Below are 12,255 nucleotides of genomic sequence, written 5' to 3'. Positions count from 1 at the left end.
GGTGCTTTTCTTACGTTTAACTTCAACAATTTCTCTTCCACTTTGCTCTCAGTTATTACAAAATCATTAAGTATCCTGCTACAATTTGATAACCTTCTGCCATTTTCAAACCTCAATAATTCCTCACGTGTGAATGTAGATGCAAAATACTCATTCAGTTTGTTTGCTATCTGAGCAGGATCATCAACAGTCGAACCATCGATGTCAAGTGGACCAATCAGATTCATCCCCTTCCTTTTAGAGTTTATATATGTAAAGAAATCCTTGCTGTTTTTCTTAGCATCTTTTGCCAAGGATTTCTCGTAATCTGCCTTCGCCTGCCGAACCTCCTTTGTGACCTGATTACAGTTTAACTTATATCTGCCATAGGCTTCTGAGCCACTTGATAATTTATATGCATCCCATGCATTTTTCTTCTCTGTTACGAGTCTCATTAGTTCATTTGACAACCATTTAGGCCTAAACCTTGAACAATATTTCTTCATAGGTATGAAACTTTTAGTAGCATCCACGATTAATTCCTTGAATGCTTCCCGCTTTGAATTTACTGTTGGTAACATCGTCAGTTGATCCCACTGTACAGAATTTATATTAAATATTTAATATAACTGGATATTCTATCCAGTTATATTAAAGGAGGCAGCAAAAGAAGTAAGCAAACCTTTAGCCATAATTATGAGAGCATCCCCTGATCCAGGAATGGTCCTTATGGACTGGAGATGTGTAAATGTATCCCCCAGTTCACAGAGGAAAATCAGAAAGACATGAATAATTACAGACCTGTTGGCTTAACTTCTGTTCCAGGGAAATTATTGGAGTCACTGCTTAAAGAAGTACTTTAGCTAGTGAGTCGTTGATTGCTAGTTTCGGCTGACAGTGTGAGTAAATTCAAAGGTCACCTGGATAGTTACTATGTGAGGAGAGAAGCATATAATTTGTATTTTCTTATCTACTCTTTCCTCCCCCCTCTGAGCATTGCAACAAAACCCTGTGGCTTCCTTGCACTATATGGCTATTACTGTAATGCAGGACTACATAGATAGAAATGCAATTCTACTGTAGTCACAGCATGGATTTGTTAAGGGGTGATCTTGTCTGACCAATCTGATTGGATACTATAATGTAGTAACAAGGGAACTGGATGCAGAAAGAATTTTGATATCATATAGTTGGATTTCAGGAAAGCTTTTGATACTGTTGCACATAAGACTGCTATGCATATTGGATTAATTTGGCATTAAGGTCAGGTTACTACTCTGGATATATGACATAAAGTAAAAAAATGTGGAGGTCCTAAAGTCTCGAAACTTTATTAGACAGTTGGACAGACAACTTGAGTAGTCAAGACCCGCTAATTTTCATAAAATCGGACAAATGCTAAAAATTTATTGTAATTTTTCCTTGTAGAGGATCTGCGATCTCATTATGGATTTAAAATAAACTTTGTGGATTTTTTGAAAAGAGTACTATAGGCCAGTGGTCTCAAACTCAAATTGCATGCAGGCCGGAATTTTTTTTTAACAAAATGAGAGTGAATATATATATATTGCACCATACTTACCCCTAATGTATGGATACCGTCCCTTTATAACCTGGTGCGACGTGTGTGGTGTGTTGCGTGTAAGTTTATAATAAGTTTGGAAATTTTACTTTTAAAATTTAATTTGCCTCGAACATGATTTAATTGAAAATTTATTTCAATAATGTTCAATTGTATTTTCTACAATGTTTTTCTCTATACAGTACTTACTTTTTATTTCTCAAACTTATATTTTTCTCCTCTCCCTGGCTAAAATTATGAGACTCTTTCTTTTGGTTAAATTTTCTTTTCTATTTTCTTTAGATGTCCAATCATTTACTAAATATTTATCAAAACACACATAAACAATAATAATAATAGCGCAAAGGAAAAAATTCAAATTTATATTTATTTTCTATCTGAAATCTAAAGGTTGGTACCTGCAAGAAATTTTTGTTGGTTACACTTTGTAATTCAAACGTATTGACAGCTAAATATTAAATTTTCAGGCTGACATTTATGGGCCCGATGCGGGCTGCCAGTTTGAGACCACTGGTATTGGCTATTTTTGGAAATTTTAAAGGAATATTATATATTTTATTTTAAGGCAGAAGAATACTCTTACCTTGGGACAGCTGCATCCGGAAAGAGGTGTAATTCAGAAGGTGTTGAAATTGCAATTATGTGGAAGGAGGATGAAGGAAAAAGCCAGCTTTTGTCCTAAATCCTTGCATGGGAAGTAATTATAGGCATAAAGGGAGATGTCCTGAAGCCTGATGAGGGCTTTTCATTAATACCATCTTCAAAGGAGGGTGAATACGTGTCGAGGCCGTCTTTTATAGCCTGGGCACGTTTCAGTGCCAAAAAGCGTGGGGGGGGGGGGTTGAGTAGTCGAAAAAGGGTAAAGTAGGGTGGGGGAAAGGAAAAATTTCCTGCCTCACCATATTGCACTTATAGTTTGGGAATTTGGAAATTGTAGATGTTTTTTTTGGTGAAAAAAAGGTAGGAAAGGGAAAGAAAGGGGTTTCAGCTCCAAGAAACTATGGACATACCTAACAAGCTCAGCTATCAACAAAAAAACAATAGATTTCGAACAGCGATTAAATGTGGTTTATGCAATCCCCTGTGCACCGGATTGCAATTGCATATATATAGGCAGCACGAGAACATCGCTACATACAAGAATCCAAAAACATAAAAGCAGTTTAAAAGTAGCCACAAATAACAAAGAAAAAACAGATCGAACGGAATAAAATAATAGTTCCACATTGGTAGCTCACCGCTTAGACATAGGACATTACCCCTCCTTCGAAAATGTGATAATAATTGACAAGACACGAAATTTAAATTAGAAACCAGTGAGACACTAGCAATGAGATCAATAAACATACTTTGACCAATAATAATCTCTGAAGAATGGGACCTAAAACAAATATCCTATAAATTCAACTTTAACAACAGAACATAACCCCCCCCCCCCCCCAAATCCAGGACCTCTACTATATAGATTTCCGAGCGAAACCCCTTTCTTTCCCTTTCCTACCTTTTTTTCGCCCAAAAAAAAAAATCTACAATTTCCAAACTATAAGTGTAATACGGTGAGGCGGAAAATTTTTCCTTTTCCCCCACCCTACTTCACCCTTTTTCGACAACTAAACATTCCCCCACCACCACCATGCTTTTGAAATACGGCAATGGAACATGCCCGGGCTATAAAAGGCAGCCTTGATACTTATTCACCCTCCTTTGAAGATGGTATTAATGAAAAGTCCCCATCAGGCTTCAGGACATCATCTCACTTTATGCCTACAATTACTCCCCATACAAGGATTTAGGACAAAAGCTGGCTTTTTCCTTCATACTCCTTCCATATAATTGCAATTTCAACACCTTCTGAAATACACCTCTCCCGGATGCAGCCGTCCCTGAAGAAAACCCCAGGTAAGAGTATTCTTCTGCCTTAAAATAAAATATATAATATTCCTTTAAAATTTCCAAAAATAGCCTATACTACCCATTTCAAAAAATCCACAAAGTTTATTTTAAATCCATAATGAGATTGCAGATCCTCTACAAGGGAAAATGACAATAAATTATTAGCATTTGTCCGATTTTACGAAAATTAGTGGGTCTCAACTACTCAAGTTGTCTGTCCAGCTGTTACTACTCTGGAGTGTGGTTATTAAAGGACACTGCTCTTTACATTCAGACTTATGTTATTAGTGGAATCCCTCAGGGTTAGTACTGCCCATTATTGTTTTCTGTATTAATGATATTGATGAAGGTATATCAGGCTTAATGTGTAAGTTTGCAGATCGTACAAAGATTTTCTGGATGACTAATGACAGTAATCAAGGTATGCTACAACAAAAATCTAGAAAAATTAGGCAGATGGGCTGAGAAATGGCAGTTGAATTTTAACTGACAAATGCAAGGTACTGTATATGTGTGGTACTATACTCAGGGTAGCGGAAAATGAAAAAGACCTGGGTGTGAATGTGCAATTAGATATGAAGTCCTCTGAGCAGTGCAGACAGGCTGGCATGACAGCTCATGGGGTTTTGTCAATGATATACAGGAACTTTGCTAGCTGGGATAAGGAGTTGACTATCCCATTGTACAAGGTAACAGTTAGGCATCTTAAGTACTGCACACAGGTCTGGAGGTGTCATTTTAGGAAGGACATAGATCTGCTGGAACGAGTTCAGAGAAGACAACAAGATTGGTGAGGGAGCAACAAAAGAGTGATCTTACCAAGAAAGGGTCCAGTCGCTGCAAATTTCTGCATCTGGAGACTAGGCACCCGTGAGGTAATCTGTATGAGGTGTTTAAGGCTTTGAATGGATTGAGAAAGCTCAATCCTGATGGCATTCTTCCTCTTGCTCAGACTACACACATAAGGGGGCATAAATTCAAATTGAAGGAGGATGTTTGCAGGACAGATGTGTGAGTTTTCCTTCAGTCAGATGGCATTTGATTGTTGGAACAAACTTCCTCAGTTATTTGTGGAAGTGGGTAGTTGGAATAAATTCAAGGAAGAACTAGATGATGTGGAAAGGTTGTTTTTTGGGTTTTTTTTTTTTTTTTTTTGCTGATGAGTTTTAAGCTTGCTTTCTTGCATCATTTGCCACCACCACCACCACCACTACAGCTATTAATATCAATATTTTGATGATGTGTAGTAATTGTACATCAAAATATTAAAAACTTTAGTAATATAATCCCATACAGTTGGCAGCTTTAGCACTTTTGGCGCCTCCATAGCCAGGTGGGCAGGAGCAGCAGTGCAAGCACATGCTTCTTGATTAGACTGGGGTTCAAGCCCGTGACCACCAAATACAGAGGGTGCGGAAAGGTCAGCAAATGACCACTGCATATCCTGGAGGAATAATGGCCTTAGTTGCTAATGCTCCAAAAAAACAAAAAATAAATAAAAAATAAAATAACAAATTTAGCACTTTTCAGGTTTCAAAGCTTGAATTGGGTTGGGAAATACTCCCTATTTACTATCCTCAATAACCAACAGTGCTTTTAAAGTTTGTGTGATACACTCCTTTACACAAAATGGAAGTTCTAAATTAACTCCAAAATACATTGTTACATAATGTCTTTCTATGTAGCTTTTCCAAGATTAATATGGTATCATTAGCAGACTTATAATTTCCATTATTTATAAGTCTGCTAATGATACCATATTAATCTTGGAAATATGATTTGTATAGAGCTTCACCAAAATCATTATACACTTTTATTTTAAAGTGTAATATGCAATATTTGTAATGTAATTAGTAAACCACATTAGTAACGAAATTGTGTTTGGCTTATCTTTTCAGTGTGGTTATCTTCATTAGAAAGTGATTTTTTTCTGGAGTACTTTATGATGATAATATGATTATTCAACATTTAACTGCATGAATGGTTTTAAAATATATTTTAAGACATAGTGGTCGTTCCTATTACGTAATATGATCCGAAAGTGAATATTATGACTAAATGGTATCGTGGGCCATTTCACCAAATTTTGAAAATCTATACCCTTTAAATTTCTTTTGAGTTATTTGATGTTTAATTTTTAATTAATGTTCTGTGTGTGTGCTCATTTTATATACATCGCAGTTAGTATATTTCATTTTTATCGGTGTACTATATTTTATTATTCCATCTTGAAGAAAAATCGCCAATTCTACATATTTTTATCTACTAAGAACGGTCGCTTTGCTCTCGCGCTGCTCTTCAGTTAAAAGAGCATCAGGCTGAATAGCGATCGGTTTACCATGCCAGGTAGTCGGAATGGTATTGATTGGGTCGACCCATTAGCACCGGTGTATGGAATGGTGGGCTTGGTTAAGTGTGGATGTTGCCACATAGTCAATTTTTGGTTACACACAATGTACTTCTGATAGGATCTTGGTGTTGAGTAATATTTTCTCTCTGACTTTAAATTCATTTTGGATACTTTTGGAATATTTAACTTATTGCAGTCCATTTAATGCTGCAAAATCCAAGGTAAGGACGTTGCTCTGTTTTCCTCATATAGCATGGCGGCTGGGCGGGTTACAGTTTTCCATCGGTTTCGGCATTAAGTTCCATCATTTACAGTAATTCCGTCTTTTAACTTCTTTCAAATTTCACTGGTATTTTGTGTGCTCGCTATACTCCCTCTGTTTGATAAATACGAATAAGTAATATTGATAAACAAAATTGTGTTGAAATATTCATGTTAAGAGATAGCGACTGTCACTCCTTTTAAGTTTATACGTTGCCCGGTTCTTGAGACGTCGAAAATTTAAATGATTCGTATGTAGGCATTGAACTTAAAGCTTATAGTCATTCCTGTAGGTTGAAGGGTAATTAGTGTGAGGTTGATACGTTAATCTTCAAAAACATTAACCTCTTTGCTGTTTATCCATCCACACACCGTGTTTGAAAATAGGTCATGTTTGACATACTCTTTGCCGTTTGTAAAATATTGCTCTTTATAATTGTTAATTCTATATATTAAATGATAATTTGCTTTTATATCTATCATGATGTACGTTCTCTCGAGCGCTATATTACTGTTTTTCTTAATAGGTTTAGTTTATTAACAGAAGTAAAGAATGAATGAACTAGATAGCCTACGACAAGAAGCGGAAACACTAAAGAATACAATCAGAGTAAGTATGATACTTTTATAACGACTTGCTTGTACGTGTGCCCATCTTATTGGGAAACTTCATTTTAATCATTGATCATTTAAAATCTCAAACGTTTATAATTCATTTATTATTTAAAATTATAATTCATTTATAATTTTAAATCAGATTGATTTTAACACGTGCGGAAAAGAAAGACTTTTTTTTTTTGTTCTGTTGATTTGTCAAATATCGAAATATTGATAAGTAATTTAATTTCATAACTGAAGGAATGTAGTCATATCTTCTTGAAGTAGGAGGATGGAAATCAAAATGTGGATTCCATTCCATTTTTGTGTCCTCTTCACACATACACACCAGAACTTCAAATAAGAATACATGTGGTGAAACAATTTTATTTCTTTTACTGTAATGATAGAGTATTTTTGTTTAGTACTTGAGTTATACTTATTTTTGATTTTAATTTAATTTAAAAATTTCAGTATTTCAAGGGTGGGTTGAGGAAACCAAGTCTCTCTCTTGTCTGAATAATCCCAGCTTCTGTGCATTAATTTACCTTTATTGATACTAATAATAATTTCAGTGATTGGCTTCCAAAGTGTGTTATGGACCACCATTCTTCTGATGGTGATATCTAATTAATCCAAAATGCTGATGAAAATGAGATTTGGGTCCCACATGTGACTCATGGATGTTAAATTTTGACTGGATATCCAGTCTTTTTGCAGCAACCAAATACTCTTATGCAGGACTGTTGGCAATCGTGTGTGTCCAGGACTATTCAGATGAGCAGGGATTGCATAAGACATAAGGGTACCAAAATTTCAGAAATAATGAACTTTCATTATTGAAATAGCCAGTGATAATAGAATAATGAAAATATTCTTATCAATAATAAAAGCATTTTTGTCATTTATAGTTAATTTTTCAAATAAGAATGATATATAAAATTTTCAAATATGAGTGATGAAGATTTTAAATCATGTTGCAGTAATTTGCATTGCATGCAAAATTAACAGATGCTAATCTAAATGAAGGTGATATAAATGCCAACAAACTTTTTTTTTTTTTTAGGAGCTTAATCATTAAAAACATAGATTAGCCATTTGAATCCAGAAGTTGTTGGAACTAATAGTGAATATAATTTAATAAATGCTGTACCAAAATTGCAGTTGTATTGTTTTTTTTTTTTTTTTTAAATCAAAATTAAAATTCATTTTAAAGATCATAATATAGTTGAGAAAGGACGTTATGTGGTGGTTTTTATCCATACGGTAAATTATATACTATGTATAATAATAACAATAGATACTATTATAACACATGAATTTCATTTAGTAATAATAAATTACTATATATAATTTACCATATTTTAAGCTCTGTAATGCTTTAGGAAAGACTCGGTGCTCTTACAATATCAATAGAAAGAAATCTTGGTAAAGATTCAATATCGGGTACGGCCACCAAAAATGGCGGCGAGGAGAGGAAGGGGGAAAGCAGTGATTGACGGGTTGTGACTCCACCCACTCACTGCGTTTCCCCTCCTCTCCTCGCCCGGCGGATGCGAAGTGACACGCAGATGGCACGTGGCACAGCAACGAATGTGGCGGCTGAAAACAAAGAATAAATCCGATAATCAGAAAAATACAAATACCAAAATACACGTTTCTACGGTTTTGCGAAATGTCACGTGACATTTGAATAAGTCTGATTCAGCTAAAAAGAAGATGAAAAAGGAAAGGGGAAAAGGTAATTTAAACCGAAATTTCGCTAAAAGGAAAGGTAAATAAACTGAACAATTTAAAAAACTAACCCTTTTCTCGACCGCAGGTAATACAGCACAACGTAAAATTCGACCGGGAATTGCAAAAAAGACTATTTCGCAAACTTCAATTAACCACGAAGAAACACCACAAAATTGAAAATTGCGCAATAACAAAAAGGTTAAACACAGAACAAAAAAATTAGAATACATACCTAAAACAAAGGAATACGGCAGAAGCACTACAATTCACACTTGCACCCAGCGTGGCTGAACAAGAAGAAAATCACAAGGAACCACAGAAATTGGGGATATTAGGAATTACTAATCAGTGATTAGTAATGAGAAGGCTCAGAAGAGGAGGAAAGTGGCCATGTCACTTTCATCAGTCAACATTTAAAAATTAATTAAATTGTTTTTTTCTGGGGGCTCTGCCCCCAGACCCCCGTTTCAGCGGATTTTCAGGTCGCTCTCACGCTACTTTTATTTTTTATTGCACATTGAAATTCGGATAAGTGATTTTTTAAAATTACGAATGTAATTAAGAATGTAATTAGGAATTACTAATCAGCCAGTGAGAAGGCTCAGAAGAGGAGGAAAGTGGCCACGTCACTTTCCTCAGTCGACATTTTGAAATTACTTTATTTTTCAGAAATTTATTTATTTATTTTTTTTTTTTCTGGGGACAGAGCCCCCAGACCTCTATCTATGTGGGGGCTCCTGCCCCCACACCCCCGGATTTTTTAACTTTACCTTTAATTTACGAATGAAATTAAGACCGATTATTATACCGCAACCACGTGACATCAAAACACTATTAACACGTGCGGCACAAGATGACACACACAACTAACACGGCGCGGCACAAGGTAACATGCACTGTGTGTCAGTTGTGATCGTCTAGACGTCATTGACTCCGCCCACTGGGTGGAGCCGGCTGCCTTCTTTCACTTCATTCTCATTGGCTGTACCCAATACTGAATCTCAACCGAAATCTTTCGTAAGGCATTGATATGGATGACATAATCATGATTTAGTTATTGCAGTTTAACAAATTGCAATAACCAAATCATGTAAACTTAACACATTAAATTGTGCTTTTTTTATGTATGTATTTTTAGTATTTCTTGTATGTTTAAAGTTATTTTGAAAGTATGTATCACCCTAGAAATGGGACTGTATAACCCCCATGTGCAAGGTCTAAAAATATTATACTGCAAATAATAAAGCAAGTCAGGTGTGGCATCCACCCTATACAAAGAATGTCCATGCTCTGTGACACTACGCAGTTTTATGTGGTAAATGACTCACTTGATGTTTGTTATCATCTTGCATAATGTAAGCTTGAAGTTGAAAAAGACATATTTGGTTTCTAGGCATCTTCCCAGCTCTTTTTGTGGTATACATCATGTTTTTTGGGTTTATATCATGTTTTTTGGGGACATCATGAAGAGATTCAGTGATCCTTATATTTTGAGGTCACAGCTTTAAAACCTGGAGACATCTGGATCAGCTAGTGTACAATCTTCCTGCCTCTACTCCTATCTCTGAATGAAGGGAGTCCAAGTTGTGTGTTCAGGGGCCACTGCCACATCATGTCAAGGATATATCTTGCTGTGTATGTACAGTACTGAAAATTTCATCAGTTTTGTCTCCCCCAACTTTTACCTCATTTACATCAGATCATATAAATAGTCAAACTAATGGAACAAACTTACTTACAAAGAACTAAACCTCCAAAAATGACCTAACTTATTTCAATGTAATGATGCACCTTTCTACCTATAATCTGCCAAGTCCACTTAATTTTTGATCGAATCTCAAATATAATTTGCTACAACTCATCTCATCTGTCCTTGGTTATTTGTTTTATGATTCTTTGTTTCATTTGTGATACTTGTACATATTTTCATTCTGATATTCCTTATCATAATGTCCTAATCGGGAATCTCCTTTTTTTGATCTCCTTTGATTTAAAATCTGTTTACTCATTCTATCAGTTCATTTGTTGCTTTTGTTGTTCTCCCAACTATACATATCCCTCAATCCTGCCCTCTCCAATATAACTTTTTTAGCAGTGAAGTAATTAGATAATTTTTTTCTAGTTTTAATAATGCTTCATATTCTTATTCCATTATAAACCTCAGAAGAAAGGAGCAGGGAAGCTCCCATAATCCAGGAAACCACCTCCTTCCTCACTATCATTGGAAACATTCCCCAATAAAATTGTTCTGGTGAATTTCTATTCAATCTTGTTTCCTTTTTCTTACTTATTCTTTTAGGAAAATAATAAGAGGAGTTTACCTCAATACAGTGCGTAGAACACTTCTGTGTGAAACCCTCCATTTTTCCGTTTTAATTTCTGGAGGGTTTCACACGGAAGTGTTCTACGCACTATATTGAGGTAAACTCCTCTTATTATTTTACTAATGTTATTATCAACGTAGAACATATTGAGTAGTACAGCTCTGATTCATACTATCTTATTCTTTTAGGATAAGTAATTTCCCTTGGTGATTTTAATCTTCACAACTCCAGATGATTTCAGTTTTCTTGTTGTGCACACCAAGCTGGTAGACTAATTACCTTCCACAACTTTCATTTACCTATTAAAATACTAGACCATCCTAATCATACACCTAACAATCTTGACCTCTTCACCAACAACCCTCATTGTACACAATTAATGTCAGTTGTATTCTGGATACCTTAGATCTTGCTGACAGTCTCTTCTCCATTGGATCCTCTGTTCATTGGCCAGTTTTGGCATTTTGCTTTGGATTTAAAGAATGCAAAATGGAATGAGCTGTGCGATTTTTATTCCTGATTTCCTTGGCTGGATATTATTGTAAATCTTCTGATCCTAACATTTGCTCAGGTTGTGTCAGTAAAATTATTCTGTAAAGATAAAAACTTCTATTTTTCATTTAGCTGTAAACTCTTATCCTAATCTAAATCATAGTTTTCCAATAAATAGTAAAGCTGAAGCTATTCAAGATATAGCATATTACAATTGTCTTGTATTTAAATCTGTAGATTCATTTTCTGTTTATACTAAAGCTTGCAACAGTTGTAAATATGTTATTAATAAATCTATACTCAATTTTGTAAAGGCTAACAGTAGGAAACTTGTTTCTTGTCTAATTGGCAGTAAAACCTGTCCATACATGTTATATCATGATTGATTCTTTTGTATTATCTTGAGGTAAAACTGTCTTATTAGAATTTTTCTTTTCCTCTAACTTTTCCATTAATGATCTTGGTAAATCTCTACATATCACACTCACCTCAAAATGGAATTAATTTTATTTTTTCTCTACCATTCTGTGACTCAGAAATGATAACAAAACCCAGAATACAATTATGGCAAGCTTAAACCCAAAGAGGTGATAATTCTGTTAAAAAGCAGTTGAGAAATCCATAAACCACCAACTGTTACGCAGTGTTCTAAAATTTTCTATCTCATTAATGACTGCCAATATGGATTCTGTCAGTGTCAGTCCACTGCTATCTTGGCTTATGTCTTGGACAAATTCCTTGGAAAAGTTTGGAGAAAGAAAGAAAGAATTTCTAAGGTTTTTGATAATTTTTTGGAATAAAAGTCTTCTAAATATATTTCCATCCTATGGTCTGCTTTTTTTTTTTTTTTTTTTTCATTCTTCCCGTTGTGCACAATGTAGATAATTATTTTCTAACTTTTTAACAAATTAAATTAAAAGAATTTTTAAACTCTCCACTTCAGCTACTTTTGTAAGAAACTTATTCTAACGTTCTACAACATGCTGCCCCAAGGGTAAATATCATAAGATCAGGTCTACTGTTACTTCCTAAGATTTTAT

The 12,255-nt window shown here is 34.9% G+C and overlaps 1 protein-coding gene across 4 annotated transcripts in view; it reads left to right on the top strand.

The window, feature by feature from the left end:
- Positions 1 to 12,255, top strand: part of LOC150076111 (guanine nucleotide-binding protein G(I)/G(S)/G(T) subunit beta-1) — a 217,042-nt gene that overhangs the window by 55,778 nt on the left and 149,009 nt on the right. For 2 of the 4 annotated variants that reach the window (XM_090387674.1, XM_090387671.1), the window contains exon 2: positions 6,593 to 6,675. In XM_090387674.1, coding sequence (XP_090243800.1) covers positions 6,619 to 6,675 — 57 coding nt within the window. In that variant the 5' untranslated portion in view covers positions 6,593 to 6,618. Of the gene's footprint in view, positions 1 to 5,844; positions 6,026 to 6,096; positions 6,118 to 6,592; positions 6,676 to 12,255 lie in introns of those variants that run through there. The other 2 variants (XM_090387672.1, XM_090387673.1) reach the window with 2 other exon arrangements.

The sequence above is a fragment of the Mastigoproctus giganteus genome, chromosome 13 (genome assembly GCF_048544385.1).
Source record: "Mastigoproctus giganteus isolate SK-2022 chromosome 13, ASM4854438v1, whole genome shotgun sequence".
In the NCBI taxonomy this organism is placed as follows: domain Eukaryota; kingdom Metazoa; phylum Arthropoda; class Arachnida; order Uropygi; family Thelyphonidae; genus Mastigoproctus; species Mastigoproctus giganteus.
This window is presented reverse-complemented; position numbering and strand designations above follow the sequence as displayed.